We start from the raw sequence: 20,700 nt of genomic DNA on the forward strand, positions 1-20,700 counted from the left end.
GAAGCCACTACCCTAACAATTGAATCCAGCCCATTTCTCATAATCCACAGGGTTATGGGATACAACTTGTTATAATAGATATACAACTTTCTAATTTCTATGAGAAAAAATGTTAGAACACATTCTTTACTATCACCACCGCTGCTACAAATTTTATAATTTTTTTGATCTTACAACTTAAAATAAAAGAGAGGAATTAAAAACTAGAATATCTCCATAAAAATTATTAGAAAGTGCCAATTAAACTACTACAATCGTTATGCTAGTAAAATTTGGTAGGAAGACCTATCAAATTTCCTCTTCATCCCGTAACTAAATAGCATTTAATGTGAGTTTGAATTAGCGTTTTTCCATTACTTAGGGGTTGTTTAGTAATATTGTTCTAGTGACATTGTTTAAATGTTGTGAAAATATATATAAATGAAAAAGTGCTGTGAAAATACATGTAAAAAAAAAAAAAAAAAGGGTAAAAACCCCTTAGTTCAGCCCCACTTTTTCTTTTTTCTTTTTTCTTTTTTCTTAAAACGTGAAAGAACAACTACACTTTTGTTAACTTTCATAAAATAAAATTTCAAATAATTTTAAGACCACAACTTTTGCTACAATTCTGAAATAGCAGACTGTAACCGGCTACCAATCACTTTCACATGAGAGAGCTAACACAAACACAAGCTAATTGAACAAGAAGACAACATTTTCCTGGTAATACGTAAAAGTAGAGGGGAATAATTGCCAATGCAAAACTCATATATAAACGAACCGAACTAGAGAAGTTTCTAATTACAAAATCCTCATATTAATATTGAGCAGATGTACTCATATCTGTTGAATTTTTATTAGTTTCTAATTCAACAGTCGGGGCAGATATGGCCTCAACTTGTATCCATTAATTCCCCAACTACAGTTTCCTCTTTGCCATCATCATTCCCTTCTTTAGTTTGTTCCTCACCCTTAGTTTCTACGTTGTGTTCTTCATTTTCAGTTTCTTCTTTACGCTCGTTGATCCCTGCTTCAGATTCTGGATCAGTTGGAGGTGGTGGCAACGTTTTTTCCACCAACTCAGCTAGCTCTTTACTTACTTCTCCAAAACGCGTCTCATCTCCAAAACGCGTCTCACCTTCCTCTATAATCTGTCAAACATAAGGGAAATAAATAACTAATGCATCACCCAAATAGCCCAAATTTTTTGACCAGTTAAAATAGAGCATGAGATTAGATATACAGATTAATTTATCTTCCGGATAAAAATGATCTATCTAAAAAACAATTTCTGGTCGTTATACATAGAAGCATCAAAGCACAATTCATTTGCAAAAATAAGATGATTGATATCTGGCCTAACAATTCTACGATAACCTATAATCAAAATACAGTATTCATACTTCCCCAAAGCCTCAGATAGCATAACCACTAGGATATGATATAAGATCTCGCAGGAGCGGTCATCTGTCTTAAAGAGTACAGTATCACATGTAAGTCCATTAAGGCCTGACCAACAGCCCAAAGCTGATACCAGTCAGAGGGTCAATACTTGAGTTAACACTATCGAAAAAGACAAATCCTTGTGGCATATAGAAGCAACAGCCTGAGCTGAGAAGGTGGATTATTATAGTACCATATATATACACATGCTTTAAATTCTTGTCATAGGAGATGCTCGACTATGCCACTCCTTGTGATGGAAGTGAGCTCCTTGATCCTTGCTGTCAGTCTGAAATGAGGCTAGCTATGGATGTATGCAAGGGCATTAAGCACGAAGCCTTCAAAGGTGAGTTACCAAAAAAATAAAAAATAAAATAGGACAGAAAAATCAACCCATTACAGAATAGGCACATCCCATTCTTGTTTTTCTCTCCCTGATCTGATTGATAGTTGTAATCTGAGTTCTTGATTTGTGCCATTGTTGTACACTTCCAGTGTATTTGGTTTTTTTAATAAAATTTCTTACGTTTCTTATAAATAAAAAAAAAAAATCAACCCATTGCACAGAAGCCTATTTATATTAACAAGAAAAATTAATATTACTCATGTAGCCATTGATCTTATTGTGCAATAATATTCTACCGTCTGTTAAAACGAAAAACATGCCTTCAGAACAATTTGAAGCTGTCTAACAAACACCAATTTGGAGCATGCTAAGCAGATATTTTTACGGAACAATTTTGACAGAGAAACTTATTACCGTAACAGGTTGATAGTAATATCAACTTCCTTGTCCAACAAGATAAATAATACAGTTTGTGTATTCAACTTCTTAACAACATTAGACAATACCAAACCCAACAATCTTAACTTGGGATATAAAGGTATGGCTAATCTTAAACTGAGGAGAACAATTGACATAAAGTGTAAGATCAGAAGTGGGGTATTCAGATCTGATCGTCATCAGGTTTAATTCTGAAAAAATGTAGCAACCCATTTTCTTTTAGCTTCACATATTGTTCAATTTCATGGATCTATGAATTAAAAGTATACCAACCGTTGTCCAACTGTTTTACTTTTGCAAGAGCTAGTCTTGTACAGTTGTACTTTGGCTGGGTCATCATGTTGCCTGATATCACTGTAGAATTATTTACATGCCAAGGAAACTCCACTAAGCTTATATCAAAGATTATAAATGCAGCAAGCATACAGAAAGTCAAATTAACGATTACAAAAGAATATTCAGGAGATCTAAAGTCTGAAGAAGAAGAGACAAGGGCTGCACCACCATAAGACAATATCCAATCATATAAATATTTCAAAATAGAGTTTTAAGCTCGAGAGTATAAATCTCAACACCATTAAGAGTGTTATTATTTTTCTCTCTCCACATAATCGAAAAGAGGCAAAAGGCATCCCACCAAGCTACTCTTATGTCACCCATATAGTTCTTTCCAACCAAAATACAAATTAATTACCTTCTTGGGTATCACCAAATGGACTCCAAATAAAGAGAAGATGAAAGACCACAACTTGTTACAAGTTTGAGCAATGAAGCAGTAGGGTTTCAACTGATTCCTCACTGAATTTACAATCATTTTAGGAACGTTGTTACACTAAATACTTCTCCAAAGAAATTGCAAGTCATCATATCCTTTCATTTCCTCATAAAAAAGACTTGACATCAAATATACTATTTCAGTTAGGCTTCCAAAAGTCTTATCAACTCCTTCACCCACTGTGAGATTAGAGTATAGAAGGCCCATCAGAGAAACATGTGACTTTAATTTCCAGCCCTGGAAAGCTCAAACAAACTTGGGATTCAAGGAATGACTCCCTCTGTCTTCTGAGTATCCCAAATAAGAATGTTATTACTGCTATTAAGAATAAATCAAGAAACAAACCTGAACCTTCCCACACTACCTGTTATACAAAAAACCATCACTCCTATTGTCCACTACCATAAACCGAAAGAAAAGGGCAAATGCCCTTTCCAACCTGCTTTGATGTTCTTTTCCAAATAATACAACCATGAGGCCTGCTCATCATATCTGTCGCCCACTGGCCCCCAAGAAATCCCACACTTCACTCCAACTATATGCCTCTAAAAGCCTTAATTACAACATAAAATGCTTTACTGCTCAACACCTCAACAGCCCACTCTACCCCCTCCAAAAATCCCCCAGAAAATGACATGTAAAATATAAGAACGGAGGCTTAAACAAAAGCAGCTACTAAGTTGAATTTATCATGTAGAACTAGAGTATTCAGAGTTTCATAGCTAATTGCATTATCAAGCACTGCAATTGGCTACTTATCCAATTAAAAAAAGGGATGGCAATCAGCTAATTATCCAAAAAAAGAGGACAGCAATCAGCTAGCAGTTTATGAGGGAGAAAGAGCCCCATGTCACTATTATATGAATAAATCAAGAAAAAGGGGATAGATCGTTTAAGACCATTTGTTAAGCTTATCAAGAACACCAAAAGCATGCAACTAAAATACATGATAAATATACAAGAGAAGAGCTCAGCATTAAAAAATAAATAGAATAAAGTACAAGGAGTCAAATAAATTGTATAGAAGAAGAGCTGCTTCCACCAAGAGAATTTCAAGGAAAAGCACTCTGCACAGAATATTTTTCACTAAGTTCAGGCCAATGACTCTATTTTGGTTTCTGGCTTAAAAAATATACTCAATACAGCTCCGCCTCATAACATCCGAGGAAAAAAAAAATTTCTAATTAATATATATTGCCTTAAATACTACATCGATGCAACATTTATACAGGCGAAAACTGAACCCAAATAATTATCACTTGAAAACAAAGTCATTTTGGTAAATGGAATGTCACAGAGATAGAGTTGATGGTTTCTTCATGCAAGCAAGAAAGTTACAGGAAGTCTGATTCACCAATGACCAACCCTTCAAGCACTTCCACGGGGGGGCTCTAAAAGAACCCTATTTGTGTATGGCCAATGTTTCATCATTTTAGAAGGTGATTCTACCTATGTAAAGCTCTAGTTAAAGAAGCACGAGACCAAGCTTCCGAGACAAATAATGACATTTTATTGATTTTTCCCAACACTGATGAATATATATCCATTACTCAAAAATTGAAAGAGACAGACAGACAGACAATGTGTGAATCCCTATTGAATCACCCTACACATATTTGAACACAAGGTTCCAAACTAGCTAAATACAACATGGGCATAAGTACAAACATAATGGCACATAACAAAAGAGATATGAAGCAAAAGAAAAGGAAAAAAAATGACGGTTTCCCAAGTAATTTTACCGTATAAATATCAATGATAGAAGTAGGCCTAATGTTGATGATATTAAGGACCTCAGCCTTTGCAAGGCCATAGATTTTACACTTGTCGACGAACTCATTGATATGCTCTCTGGTTTGATTGCAAGCAGCAGTCTGGACCAAATAATCATACACCTGCACATAAAAGCGTCAATAATAAGCCTACTAAAGTCGCAGCCTTTAGTGGAAAAAAGTGTAGTGGGGGTGAGTCCAGTCCACATAGAAAGAGAAGAGAAGAGAAGAGAAGAGAATGAATAATAAGACCTTGTATTCGGAAGGAGAAACTTGAGCAAGAACGCGAGTAGAATCGATCGCAGCCCCTTTTGAGCGTAAAAAGTCTATTACTTCGTAATTCGTAAGCGCACCTGCATTCGCTTCTAATCTGCCAAACCAAAAACAGTTTTAAGCAAAACAAAGATGACCCACCTTCAGTCAGTTTCTAAACAAAAAGGGATAAAAGCTTAAGCTTAAGCTTAAGCTACATACATCTTCATCCCCTGAAGATGCTGAAGGGTGGCCGGAGACGCCGAAAATGCCTCCCTGGAGCCGCCGAAGTATATTTGTTTTTGGGTTTCGGAAAATAGATATTTCTCTCTCTCTCTCAATCTCCTTCTCTCTTTCGCTCTCGGTTTCCTCTTCGCTCTTTCTCTTTCTCTTTCAGTCTCTGTATGTCTGTGTGTGTCTCGGATTTGGGCTTTAGGGCGTAGAATTTGACACAAATTGGATCCATTTCTTTTCACTTTTTCGGTTTGGTAGTTTGGGCTAACAAAACACAACAGCCACCCCCCCCCCCCCCCCTTTTTTTTGGGTTGCATATTGGACTTTAGAATTGAAGCCCACAAAACAAAAAAACCCACCAACTTTCGCTTCTCTCTCCATCGCTCCCTCAGAGATAAAAACTCTAAAAAGAGATTATTTATTGGATAATCTGGAGTACAGTAAAGTTTTTTTTTTTGTTTAGAAAAGAAAAGTATGGTCATGGTGAGATGATGCTTCTTCCTTTCACATTCATCACTACTAATTAAATTAATGGTGAAATTCATCATCAATATAAGAAAAATGAGCACTTAATAACTTTCTTTTTAAAGAGAGGGTGAGACACGAAAGAGAGTGAAGACAAAATGGACAATAGAGAGAGAATATACTTGACTAGACTAAATAGTGTTGTTTACATGTAATGAGTACTAATGAAAATTTTCCTCCCATCATATATCAGAGGAATGGAAAGATTGTCATGAGTCTTGACTTATAAATTCTTGAGTTAAAATGGTAAAATTAAAAATTTTGGGATTTAATTCATTTCATGGGACAAACTCTGGGGCTTTTTTTTGTTGTTGGAATTTTCACTTTTTATTGGCTTATTTCACCTAAAAATAGCTAAATCACACCAACCTCATTTCAAATACTACAAAATAACATTCACCTCCAAACTATAGACGAAATGACACTCCTAAGTTTTGTAACAATGCCTAACATGTTAATCTTTACCCACTATGGTCAATTGTAACTAAAACAAAATCATCCAATTTTTGTAAAAGATACTCATTTTTTCCTTAACCTCAAAAGAGAAGAGAAGTTATAATGTAACAAAAATTCACAGTTTGGAAGCAAGGCCAAGTAGCCAGTAGATAAAAGTTATCACACCAACATTATGCTCGAGAGGGGAAAAAAATGTAGTCAACTGATTATCATTTATCAGGGACTCTTATGATGAAAAAACTTAAATAGTCCGGTAAGCCAAATAATCGTGCTATGTAAGAATGTCCCTCCTATGATTATCAGTCAATCATTGGCACACCTGTTATGGGCAAAAGTCCCAAAAATATTTCACTTACTACAAACTTTTTATATCTCCAAAGCATTCTACTTCAAAAATTAAGTTTAGTTCAGAATAAAATTTGCTCAATTAAGGTAGTTTACTTTCAACTGCAATCTTATTCAAGGTAAATAATATAAAGACTCCTATAAGCTAACAAATATAGCAGCCTCTACATTTAAACTTCACCCTATACATACATTAGTTTTGAGCTCCACTGGTACAGTCTTTTGCCCGTCTTTTATAGCCAATAAGTCTTTGTTATCACCTAGAAGGTAAGCATTCATGAATGCAACCACAATGCCTCCAACAAACCTCCTCATGGGTTCCCTAGACTTGCCATTCTTACACAAACAGTATGTAGTTTTCCCTCTATGCCCTTCAGTATCATCATCTAATAAATCAAGATGACCATAGTCCTTGGCAACAAAATGACAAGCTGGTTCTTGACATTCATTAAAGAAGTCCTGATGGTTCACACCCTTAAGAGCACAAGGAGGAAATAGAGGATTCTTTTTCACCTCACCCAAACCTGTCCCAATAACCATTACAGCCATATCAAGGTCAAATGAATGAGGGACATAAGTGAGTACTGGTGGAGGGGTTTGTTTCCCTTTGTCCATTCCATCAACCGGGTCAAGGCCTATTAAGGCAGAGAACTTAAGAGAAGTAGCTTCCTTTTCAAGAGCAAGTGCAAAAGCAACCTTTCCTCCGCGGCTATGGCCAGCAAGTCCTAGCTTGTTTATATTTGGCTGAACATGTGGTGGAAGCAAGTAATGGAGTCCTTTGGATAGCCAATTTGTTATTGCTGCCGTGGACTTAATCTCATCAGTTGTATCCGGTCCGGCCAAGATGTATAACTGTTGATTGCAAAGATGAAATCTGCTATTAGCCAAACATATACCAATAATTTTCACTAATTTTTGTGCTTATTTATTTTTAATCTTTGGGTTTGGTAATAGGATTGGAACATATCAGCTCATTTTCAAATGATAATAGACAGAGCAAAATAAGATGTTTCAACTGCACAAATCACAAATCATAGTACATACTAATACATAGCTAACCAAAACCAACCATAGCACGGAGGCAAGTTCCCCTGAAATTTAAGAGATATCTTGGTTTTCAAAGTGTACCATATGTCCAAATTGAGTTCTACCATTGTTCAATCTTTTCTTTTTATTGTGGAAATCACAAAATGCTTAACAAAATTATAAATGACTACTGGCTTTGGAGTCTGGACCTACTTCCCCTACCCCTCTCTGATACCAAAGTGCAAAAAAGCGGAAAAAGTTGATGATGTTTGTGATTCATTTGAATAAGTAAAGAATCAAAACGGAAGGGAGTCATTTGCACATATTGCCAATTCGGTTTTTAATTTTTAAAAGAAGAAAATGCAAGAGGGAGAAACGAAACAAGTGTGTATCATGTGATATATAGACATTTGAATGTGAAAAATTGGGCCAAGTGGCTCAGGAGTCAGGGCAAGCGTTTCTGGGTACTCTCCAGTATCTAAAGAAAGGAGAAATATCAACCGCATGGTTTTCAAACAATGAAACAAAAACAGCACATTGATGCTAGAATATAGGAAAAGCCTAGTGACAAAAAATTATGCAACTTTTTTGTAAAATGTGACTAGTGAAGAAAAAGTGGTGGATTTATGTGTAAATGACAAGAAAACATTCCTAATCTGCCTAGTCAGAGTTGTGACAAAAAACTGTGTAATTTTTTTTGTCGTTGGAACCACTCCAGAATATATCGCTTGAGAAAATTGAGCCTCTTTGGCATTTATCTTTTCACTATTACCAAAAAAAACATGTCTCACTAGTGAAATGAAGCTTTCATTATTTTGGCAAGGGCAAATGAAAGGTCAATAATTCACATGTTTTGCCTTCTTTGTTAAGGTATCTCAAAATTCTCGAAAAAAATGGGGTTGGAAGCTGCTGTTTTGAATTTGAGGTTCATTATGATATTTCTGCTAGTTATAGTATGATATATTTTCTCTTTTGTTGCTAAGACAAAATCAACATATTTGCTGTAGGAAATTTCATTATGATATTGCTGCTAGTTATGGTATAACGTAATGCAATTGTTGTTGCTAAGACAAAATCTGCATATTGATGAGTATTGTGACTGAGCCTATTGAGGCCCTATAAATGTCCCAAACTTCTCTGATCTCTCTTTGTATGATATCAGACTCTATTTCTTCTCGACTCTCTTTCTCTCTCTAGCTTTGTCATCTTTTCTTACTCTCTTTTTCTCTCTAGCTTTGTCATCTTTTCTTACTTCAAGATGTCGGCACCGTGTTCTTGTGTTGCCGCTCCTCCACCTGCGTCGGATGCTGGAAATCCGCCACAGAAGAAAAGAAGCATGGTTCAGAAATTTTTAAAACAAGTTGCAAAATGGTTTTGTGGGCTTGCAAAGGAGGTTGCTGCTGATGCTATCGTGGAGGGTATAATGGATTAGTATGAATAACCAGGTAATGCAACAATAGTCCCAATAATTTGAGAAGGGTAAAAAATGGGACAATGTCTTATGTCAACATCTTCCAACCTTTTTATTGCCGATGCTCTTGGATCATGTCGGATGTGCTCTCTAATGTTATATATATATATCTTTTGTACATACAAATCCCCAGGGCAGCAACTATCATATATTACTCCGAAGTTAAAACATTTTTCATAGAACTTCAATTGATTAAACAAACAAATCCCTTAAATTAGCAATTGCTTTTTATTGCACTCTTTCATATGAGCACATTACTTGTGCAATTGTGTAACAGTTTTAGCAAAAAGATATCTTATATTATATAACAGGACCCCTTTCAGTCACAATATTGGGCTCATTTTCATTTGCACCTGTGATGAAAGTCCAAAACTTTCACTTTCCTTAATGAATTTACCTAAAGCACATGCTGATTGCCATCACAATCAAGCCCATATACAAGCAATAAATTCTATTTGTATCTAGGACAAATTGCTTGCCAATTTACCCATAGGAATTCTAGGACTGAACCTGAACCCTTTGAAAAAAATCGCTTTCACATAATATTGAGTATCATCGTGTACAAACCAGTGCCATAGTTCAGGTCGGTTGTCGTGATTGGTCACTGTTTGATAAGTCGTAGCTCAATCTATGTGACACCAAAGTATCTGGACAAGACTTGTGGTCCTGTAAATTGTAATGAGGATCCTAAAGGAACAAAAATTTTCCTCCAAAGCCATCAAAATCAAACAGTTTTGCGACAGCATTGTATTTTTGTATAAGCAGGACAAGAGTGGTGATGTCTAAGGATCTTGGTGACTGAAGCCATTTACAGGTTGCCTTAAGGTAGTTGGACCAATATCTTGGTGTTCAAAACCAGTGCCACAAACCCAATTGCGGTGGAATTCGGATTTTAGTTTTTGGGACTAAAGAATAAGCCAAATTTATAAATATTCAAGAATGAAAAATATACTAAGTTTCATAAAACTATTATTCATTCATTGTTAGCAAAATATAAATATTTAGATTTTAAATCACTCAATAATAAAAAATAGAACACGGTGTGCTTTTAAATTCTGAAAATAATCTATGATTAGTTTTGTGCTGAATTCAATATACAAAATCAAATAGTTGTTTAGAAAATCATCTTTCTTTTTGTTGTGAAGAATAAATTTGACAAAATTTACCGCTAAAAATAGTTTTGTAGTGGTAGTAAAAACAACAAAGAATAAGTACAATTATTCTATAAACAAATTGGTAGATTGTTGATTTCTTACTAACCATTTTTTCACAATTCAAAAAGAAATTATGATCATTTTTTTTTTTTAATTTATAAAACATACTTGCTTCAAATCTACTGCCATCGATATCTAAATCTTGAAGATTAGTTTTTTGTTATATAAAACAAATAAGTGAGGTAATATTCAAATCCACAATCTCCACATAAACGAGTCTAGATAATATCGTTGGACCATAAAACTCTACACTTGTTTTTATTGACATCCGTAAAACTCAAAAGAACACCTTACCTCGCAAAGCAGCTTAGTGAATTCAAAGGGAAACAAACTCGGTTAAAGAGCATTCTGGTTTTTTGGGCTCTTGGCAAATTAAAGAGCATTCTTAGATTGCTCTGGACACTGTCAAAAATGCCAACAAACAACACATTTTAAAATATATGTCAATCAACTGGGCTCTGAAAGCTTATCCCTTATGCTCGAGCCATAGTGTAAGCTTATCTTTGCCCAACTAGTTGGACTCTGATTGTTGACTGTCATTATGTGTTTGGGCTATTGCTTGGATCCAATGGTTCTCTTCTATTATCCTATAGTATTTATTTGTAACCAATTTGAACAAATTTAGTTGTTTCTATTATTCTCATTCTAATGAAAACAACTTTGGAACAGATTATTTAGAATCCATGAAATAATTCGCATGAAAGGAGAGGCAGCAATATATATGACTTTGGAAGAGTTAGCTGAGGGTCATATGTAAGTTTAAAAATTAAAACAAATATGTTACACTAGACATGTATATTGAAAGACACCATAGTAAAACTAGGATTTACTCACAAATATCTCCAAATTAAACCTAATCCATTTAAACCAAACATAATTTCCTAGGCTTTTTATTTTTTAATAGCTGGTGTTTTGTGTACAACAAATTAAAAACACAATTGTGACTCATGTCTATTTCTTTATGGTTTTACACTTTGGTGATGAAAATGAATCTTAATGATTTCCCAATTTGCTTCTTGCCTAGGGATTTTGGAGGCATATGGACCAATTTGGCTGCTCCTAATGCTAGAGGATACGGAGGTGTGAAGACAATTTGTCAAATTTATATATTTTTTGCACTTAAAATCTCCGGTACAGTTGTGTCCATCACATGTTAATTGGATTTATGCTTAATTAACGTAATTGGGTAAATTAAGCCTTGCTTTCTCACAGTCTTGGTCCAAGTCTTCTGTTGGTGTGGGCTTTCTAATCCAGAACTCAAAAGGGGCTTTCTAATTAACGTCATGCGTAAGGCTCTTTTGTTTTGTCAAAACACTTGCTGAATTGGTGGACTTCAATAACTCTGCTCCTTAGAATTGGCTTGGGTTTTGGAGGATATTAAGCTTATATGTGAACATTTTATTAGTATATCTTTTGTTTCTGTTAACTGTGTTGCTCTAGTTTTTACTAGCGCGGCAAAAGAGAATGAGGAGGCTATTGTTTAGTTAGGAAAATGCTTATCTTTTCTTTTTTTCATTGTAAAGCATGATATTGATTGAATAAATAAAGTCCACTACCATTTTGTATTAAAAAAATAATATACTTAGGTAATCAATTAATTTAATTGGTGTCAAAATTTCCCAAGGCTTCATGGACTTTTGTTTTGGAGAATCAAAATATATATTAAGAACATTACATTAGCTTTGCAGTTGTTGAAATTCCAAAAGCATCGCATTAGCTTTGTGCACGGTTTGATTTAAAGGCAGGGCATCCCTCTCAAATCAATCTCCATTCCTCTTATTGCAAGGCCGGCCCAAGAAAATTTGGGGCTTAAAGTGAAAATTTTATATGGGGCCTTTTTATATGTACACATTAATTAAATAAAATTATATAATACTAATTAAATTAAGACTAATTTGATGTAAATACAGAATTTGATGAATAATACTAACTAAACTAATGTTAATTTCATATAGAGAATTGAATATCATAGTTGAACCATAAATTTAAACAAAAAGAACAAAAAAAAATTATTTAAAAAAATACTTTAACTTGGATATATGACTATGCATAGTTAAGCATAGTTGTAATCTAAATTTTAATTTTATATATTCTTTTTAAGAGAAAGAGATAGATATTATTTGGGGTGTGGTTTTGTAGGAGATTAGTTTACAAAAATTAAGGTCTCATACTATTAGAGGAGATTAGTCATTATTAATGATCTATCACATTTGTAGCATCTTTTTTGAAACATTTTAGGGTTTTAGTTGGTTTAAATTTCTATTGATCTCCTATTTTAGAAGCCTTGTTAGAAATGAAAAAAAAAAAATTAAAGATATTACAAAATGTTCACAATATAATACAATAATGACTGTAATTGATGAATTTCAACAACTTAATTTATTTGTATTTGAATTACTTTTTTATACGATTAGTAATATTTCAATTAAACCTACAGTAAAATTTGTAATATCTTAACGTCACTCTTAAAAAAAAAGTATCAATTATTAAAAAAATGTTATATTTTTATAAAATTTTGGGCCTTTTACAAAGGAAGAACTTTTTTTAATAGGGAATTTTATATTTTGTTTAACGCCTTACTAAGTTGCCTAGGCCTTGGGCCAGCAATAAGACTTATTGCTCCACACAGTGACAGTGGCATTGCAAATTACCAATGAGGTAAATTAAATTACCCAGATCTACAAAATCCACAAATTGCTCGACGCTTAATCCTCACCTCTTCCCAAACTGGACACATCATATAACATTCCCTAGCTGTAACTCAAAGGCATGAATTCCATCCTCCACATCAGATCAAACTTACAACCATCACAGCTACCACCTTCGATAACTCCCCTTTTAAGTATATTATTTTTAATCGGCAAAGACTCATGATGGACCCCACCCCCCCCCCCCCGCGGCGCAATAAAAAATGTTTACCTTTATTGGGAATATAGAAGGCAGAAGACAATTGAAAGTAGGTTTTAGGGGGATTCTAGCCTTTTGTCCCTTTTTTGTAAAAAATTTGGTAATATTTTTCTATTTTCAAATTATTTAAGTCCATACTTCTGTTTTGAAACTCGATTTTTTATAAATCGAGTTCAGCCCTATAGTGACGTTTTAAGGAGCCCTATAACGACGTTTTAAGGACTTATAGCGACGTTTTGAAACTTGATTTTTTCTAAATCGAGTTCTATGCAAGTTTTTTTTTCCTTATAGCGACGTTTTAAAGACTTATAACGACGCTGAACTTGATTTTGAGTAAATCGAGTTTCAAAACAGGAGCATATTGTCAAATTTTTTACAAATAGGGGCAAAATGCTAGAATTTCCTAGATTTTAGTCTAGGTTTGATATGGGATTTTGTAGGTGTTTTTGTTTTTACATGTTTGGTTACTAAGAAAATAAAAGAAAATCTTGTTGTTTTAATTTTTGTATTTTTTCGTAATATTTTTTGTGATTTTTTTTCTTCAATTAAAATGCTAACATGGAAGCTTAATTAGAAAATAATAATAAATGCTAATGTGTTATTTTTAAATACCAAATAATTTTATTGTTATTATTTTATAGTTTTTTTTTTAGAAATAAACACTATTATTTTAGTAGTTATGTAAGCTTTTAATGTGCCAATTACGCAATCCTTTAGCCATGTACACATTTTCAATTAGTTAGTTAACGGTAAAGACTAAATTGACTATAAATTGAAAATAACATAGATCAAATTGATTGTTACTAAAACATAAAGACAAAATTGACTATAACGCTTAAAATGGTATTTTTGCCAAAAAGAAAAAGGATTTGATTGTTACTTTTTGAACCTATAGGTTTAATTTGTTACAATCCCTAAACTATGGAGCTTAAACTTTAATTTTACCAAAATATTTTACTCAAAAAAAAATTTACCAAAATATTTTTTGGGTTAGAATGACGTTTCCTCTCCCGTGCGTTTGTGTTTGTTTCTATATATATATATATATATATATATATATATATATATATATATATATATATATATATATTTAAAAAAAAAAAAAAAAAAGATGTTACCATTAGAGACAATCCTAGAAAATAGGTAGGTCCAAGTATTTTATGATGCTAGATTTCTGGGCTATTTTTGGCATAGTTTTTGCACAAGACAAGAAGGTTTGATAGATTGCACATTTTATCATGTCTATATTTAGTATTTGTTTGGAAACAATTTATTTAGATTTTTGTTGAAAGTTAACAAAAGTATACTTGTACCTAAAAAAAAAAAAGATTTTAAAAAACTATTTATAAAAGCTAAAAAGCAAAAAACTAGTTTAAAAGTTAATGACCTTGAAATTTAACTATTGTTTTAGTTTTAGTACTTCTTTTCAGGTACCAATTTATTCTTCTTTTTTTTTTTTTGGTTTTATTAATATATATGCATATTTTGTCATGATAGAGATGCGTGTTCTAGGAGTATAATGGTTAAATCATGTTATTGAAAGAATTTTTTATTTGAACTCATTTAATTTTTGCCAAAGAAGCCAAATGTCTTGTAGCTGAATTAGCACATCTCCATGTACAAAGTGTTTGGGGGTCTAGGGGGGGAAATGGTTCGAGTTACGGGGTTATCAGCATATTGGAATTATCTCTAAAAAAAAATCAATATGGAATTAGAGAATCACAAAGGAATAAAGTTTCTCTCCAAACTAGTTTGTAAAAAAACCTTTCAAAACTCCTCCTATATCTTTGTATTGGATGTGAATTTTGAAAATTGAATCTTTAGATTGTATGTTATTTATACTTTTAACACAGATGTAAAATTTCATTTAAATTGGATGTTATTTACTATCCAATAAATAAACTCATTTTTTATTCATAATTTTAGGTCACAAAAACTTGAAATTAAAACATTTGATTGATGATATAGCTATTGATCTTTTATTTTCTTTAAATTTTGTAAGCTTGGAGGATATAATAAGAACATGCAATCTTGGCCAAAGGCCTTATAGCTGAATTGACACTTCTCCATATACAAAGTGCTTGGGGGTCTAGGGGGAAAGTGTTCGAACTGCGGGGTTAACAGCATGTTGTAATTATCTCAAAAAAAAATGAACATGCAATCTTGTGGTTAAATTTTCATAATTTACATCTAATAAAATGATATAGGATGAGTTTGAAGAGTTTTATTACTAAAAGAACAAAAAATAAAGATTATTATTGAAAATATGTTTCAATCACTATTTTTAAAACTAATTTTTATTCATCAATTTCAATGTTTTCCTATAAAACTAAAAAATATGGCATGATTGAGTACTTCACTCTCAATGATTGAATTAAAATATTGCATTCTTTAGACATTTTAAGATGGATGTCAGTCCCTAATATGTGTGGAATGGAGGGACGGTATATACTCGAGTAAATAGTCAGATAATCAAAGATGTTTAAATAATCTTATTAGTAAAACAAAAAAAAAAAACAAAATAAAAGGGATGTCAATCAACTGGGCTCACTCAGTCTGCCAAGCCCAATTTGTGATCCAATTTTACTAACATGCTGGGCCTAAGCAAGTAAGCTCATTCATTCGTCCATCAATTTTATCCCAAACAAGTGAGACAACCATATAGATATAGTAGTAAAGCATTAAGTCTTCAAATGTTAATTTGGCACAAGTAAATTACCAAAAGAAAACATAATATCCTATACATGAGATCATTGAGATGAGGGACAAACTGGAAGCTTGAAGTTAGATGATTCAACCTGAAACTAATGAAATACGCAACCCAACCAATTTCCTCCCAGAAATAAATGAGATGTCGTTTGGTTTGTAGTTCTAGCCGAAGTGTATGACAGGTGCAGTCTTTTCATTGTAGAGTTCGACTTGTCGTTTTCAAGATTCCCAATTCTTGATCAATAAACATTAAAGAACACACCAAGAAATACCAATTCATCAATTCATTTTTACCTTTATAATTTGCAATGCATCAATTTAGTACTATATTTTCGAAGTTTTTTAAAACTATCAATTTAGGTGCACCTATTACGGTTGTCCTTGTCCAAATCCATATTTCTTTAAACGGTGGCATGTGAAATAAAGTGAACGTGGTTCCGATTTTCAACCCTATTTGGTAGTTATGATTGATACTGTTTAGCAAGTTCATTGACTTATTTGAACTTTTGACTTTTGTAAACTATGTGCACCATTCATTGATGGAAGAGTAGCCAAAAGAGATGAGAACCACATGTTAAAATTTTGGTTAGACCTGCCCTATGCATAGGCCATGGCCAAAGGTCCCTAACATGAAAAGGCCCCATATATGGGGAAGTAAGGTTTTTATTTTTATTTTTATTTTTAATTAAAAAAAAATGTGAGTTACAGGTATATTTTTTTTCCAAAGACTAAAATATTAGAGTTATACTAGTATATTACAAGTTTTATTATATAAGTCCTATAAATTGACATGTTACTAATCGCATGAATTAATTCAGTACTTTTTTTTTTTTGAAGTGTCATCTCATTATCATCAGTTTGTAAGCTTTTTATAATAAAATTTATAGTAAGTTTAACATTTTCTCCAACAATATATATATTGTGGGGTGTCCGAGGACCGAGGAGAATAAGAGGCAGGGAGTTATGCACCAAATCATTTATACCCGAGAAGATGATGGGGAAGAGACTTAGCATTTTATAAGCATCCAACTGGGAGGAATGGAGTTGTAGGAGAGGACCAGTACGGTGAGACGAAGCTTCTTGAGAGGGTGTACCTTCCACCCCCGCAATGAATGCATTAACAACTTTAGCAACCCCCTTTTACCACCTTCAGCAGAATTTTGATGGGACAAGTATTCAGGGAAGAGTTTTGGGGCGTACAAGTGGAGGGCCCAAATGCTAAGAAGGATGAAATATAAGAGAAAAGAAGCCATGAGGAAAGCTGAGAGAAAGAGAGCAAGAAATAGAAAGATGAACAGTGTATAACTTGATCAAATCCTAAGCAAGATCTATATAAGAATTCTTTCTCGAAAGTGACCGAGGAGAACTTTTCTTACCATCAACTACTTGATTTGTCCCTTTTTATTTGAAAACTACTTCCTTAGGCTTAGCTTGCGACTAAACTGTAATTGTCTTCCCACCTCTACACATAACAACTCTATTGTTTGGACTTGGGTTGAAGTACAAAACGCCACTATTCTAAGTGGATTTCGGCTGCTAAATCCAATTCTTACATATATACATATATGTAGAAATGCAACCTAATCTTCATTAAGTGAATAAAAAATGCTAAAATTAATACAAATTTTACGACAAAAATCTTATAAACTGACGTGATAGTAATACGATCGGTGTCACATAAACAATATAATAAATTAATATTTGAATAATTTTTTTTTATTGATAATATGTTAGTTTGTAAAATCTATATAGTAAATATCATTAGCTCAAAATAAATTAAATATTATTTAAGTGGTATTTAAATGTAAAAAGTTTTTTTAAAATTTTCGCGTTTGCCCCTGGATGCATCAACAGATGTTTACCAAAATCTTTTTTATTTTCTCTTTTTTGTTAATGAGTAAAACGGGAACTAAGATTACGGTATTTAAGGCGCAAAAGGCACAATAGGTGTAGGTAGCTGGTAGCTAGAGCTAAGTATGAATGCAAAGACATAAATAAAGTAAGTCCAAACGGGGTGGTTTTTGCTAGCTAACTTGGAAGCTGTCCTTTTTCTTTTTGACTAAAGTGACATGGTAAGCCACTCGTGGACACAGCAAGTTCTAGCATTCAAATAGTAAATGCACATAAATTCCTTCAAATGAGTTGAGTCATAGTTAATCTTATATCGATCTATTTAAGATATAATAATTTCATATGGTGGACAACAATTGTTCTTAACGAAACCAACGTTATATCGTCGTCCTAATGGTTCAAATTCAAGATGTATCCCCACTTGAGGAGTAACCCGTGAGATCCAACCGAACCACATTATTACGTGAAATAGCCTCAAACGTTGATGGGCTAGTACCTAACAAAGCAGCCACCATCAAAGCACCTCTGGGCTTGGGAATTTACAAAAGTTTGGTTTCTTCTATAGTTGACAAAACGCAGCAAAATCAGCAACTAGCACCGGAAAAAATGGTTTCCTTTAAACAGTTGGCATACAGCAGCGCTTCTATGAAATTTTCTATGAAATTTTTTTAGAGTAATCGTTAAAAAATTTAAATTATACAAAATCTAATAAAACAATAACTTAAATATTTGTCATAATTGTGAGTCAAGTCACTAAGGAGGCTAAAATTGTTGTGACTGCAAAACCAAAAAGAATATAACTATCGTCACCATCAAGAAAAACTGAACCACTATTTTTCTTGGTACCATTTTATAGGGAAAAATGAAATTAAAGATTATTGTTATTGAATTGGTTGAATGAGCTTCAAATTTGAATATTTAGTGATTTTTATCTTTTTGTTTTATAGTAGGCTTTTTGTTGAATAATTAGATCACTTATTGTTGCTTAGTCTTATCTTGTTTTTGTTTGGTTTATATTTGTTGTTATTTGGGAAAATATTTATTGTTCTTATTTTATTTTTTTTGTAAGAGGGATTAAGGATTATGTTTAGGGGCTAGCATTAATTTGGAAGTAATGTTACGTCTACAATATTTTTACAATAAATCTTATGCAAAAAGCTGTTAATGGTGGGTGAAAAAATAATATTAGTATTGAGCCCAAGTTAAATAAGTAACATCTTACCGCATTGGATTTATTGTAAAATTATTGTGAAAATGTTGTGAATGTAGCATTATTTTTATTTGTGTTGAACCCAATATTTTGTAATTCTTAAGTCAAGGTGTTCAACATTTTTATTAGGATGGTCACAATAGGTTAATTTAACATAAATTTTTTTGGTAAGTGTATATATGCAATCTTTTGCAAGCTAGGTGGTCCAGTGACCACCTTGGCTTGCATGTAGAGCAACCAGTGGTAGCATAAAGGTCAGGCTAAATGATCAGAACACAGGTTTAGATTCTTTAGATGATTTTTTAATAAAAAAATTTGGTTGATTCTTGATAAGGGTAATTTTGGCAAAGTAGCTGAGGCCCATGAACAAATAAAGCCTATGAAGGCTGACGGTACCCACGAAACCGTCAGCCTCATAGAAACCAACAGAGTCCTCAAACGACGGTAATGCGTATGGTGCATCCATAAAGCTAATGGGTGCGTCTACCCCACGAACCGAAGGAGGGTCCCTGAGCGATGAATAGTCCTAAACTGATGGAGAAGAAAGCCGATGGGTCTTGCATGACTTTACTTGATCCACACACATACTCAAATATAGAAACATCTTGCGTATCACGCACAGAGACCCTACAACACGATTTTCCTTTCCCAAAAGGGAGAGTATCTTGGGAAGCATTAACTCCACATTCTCCCCACAAGGAAAAACCCCCTATTCTCAGGATCTAAGGCTCTCCCCCACCACTATATAAGTGACAGTTCTCCTTCTTTCACAGGTACGCAAAAAATTCCCAGCTCTCTCACTATAGAGTTTTTAGAGATTTCTCATTCACTAACTTAACTTTCGGAGGGTCTTTGGCCGGTACCACACCGATGCCTTCTATTTGGTTCTTGTTTTTGCATACTTCAGGTACCCATTAGTGCGATTAGGAGTCATCAACTCACTGACGATTTTCGAGCATCATCAATTCTTTAGATGATTATAATAATTTTATACGTAAGTTTATGCTTATTGATGAAAAAAAAAAGAGCTAAAATATAGTAAATAGTGATATACTAAAGAGCTATCTATTTGGAAATAAATCAAGGTGACATTTTGTAATTAGTATAACATCAATTTGATATCACCATTAACAACACTTTTATTGTACATTAATTACAATGTGCCAGTCTCATAAGATATATATTACAACATGCTAAGAATCTTGTAACTTAATTGACACTTTATGGTATTCCAACATAAACGTCAAGGTTCTCTATTTCCATATGGCCATATTCTTACTTCGGCCAAATCTTCCTTTGTTGCCAACTATTGTATTTCTTTTTCTCATGTACGCAAACTTGGTAACATTATATCTCACAACCTAACTAAACATGCTAAACATGTTAGAGGTTTGTTGGTATGGATGGGGGATGTTCCTCCAAACTTGGTTTTTGTTCTCTTCAGTCTTCGCCGATCACGACTATTTTTTCTTGAATGAAATTCAGAGTATTCCTTCTTAAAAAAAAAAAAAGTTCAAACCCTTAATATGAATTATTAAAAAAAATAAATAAAAGTAAAAGGAAAATTACACAAACCTCTCTTGAATTTTGGGACATTAACACTTCACCGTAAATCTTATGGGAAATAACTCTCCCCTCTCTTACAATTTGAGAAAATCAACATATTAGTAAAATGGTTTGATTAACGAGGACCCATTCGGTCACTAGTTAATGGAAAACTTTAGGAAAGTTTTAGTACCATATTTAT

At 33.2% G+C, this 20,700-nt stretch overlaps 2 protein-coding genes across 2 annotated transcripts; both read right to left on the reverse strand.

The window, feature by feature from the left end:
* Positions 1-721: 721 nt before the first annotated feature.
* Positions 722-5,418, reverse strand: LOC142625890 (uncharacterized). Its single transcript, XM_075799635.1, has 4 exons — positions 5,228-5,418; positions 5,006-5,123; positions 4,724-4,876; positions 722-1,130 (listed from the first exon to the last, which is right to left on the reverse strand). Exons 1-4 carry the CDS (start codon positions 5,233-5,235, stop codon positions 873-875), a joined length of 537 nt encoding a protein of 178 aa, XP_075655750.1. The 5' UTR covers positions 5,236-5,418; the 3' UTR covers positions 722-872.
* Positions 5,419-6,594: 1,176 nt separating this feature from the next.
* LOC142624258 (chlorophyllase-2-like) lies at positions 6,595-7,719 on the reverse strand. The gene is made up of 2 exons (XM_075797786.1): positions 7,635-7,719; positions 6,595-7,473 (listed from the first exon to the last, which is right to left on the reverse strand). Exons 1-2 carry the CDS (start codon positions 7,717-7,719, stop codon positions 6,743-6,745), a joined length of 816 nt encoding a protein of 271 aa, XP_075653901.1. The 3' UTR covers positions 6,595-6,742.
* Positions 7,720-20,700: the final 12,981 nt, after the last annotated feature.

Source organism: Castanea sativa, chromosome 2, assembly GCF_040712315.1.
Source record: "Castanea sativa cultivar Marrone di Chiusa Pesio chromosome 2, ASM4071231v1".
NCBI classification, from domain to species: Eukaryota; Viridiplantae; Streptophyta; class Magnoliopsida; order Fagales; family Fagaceae; genus Castanea; species Castanea sativa.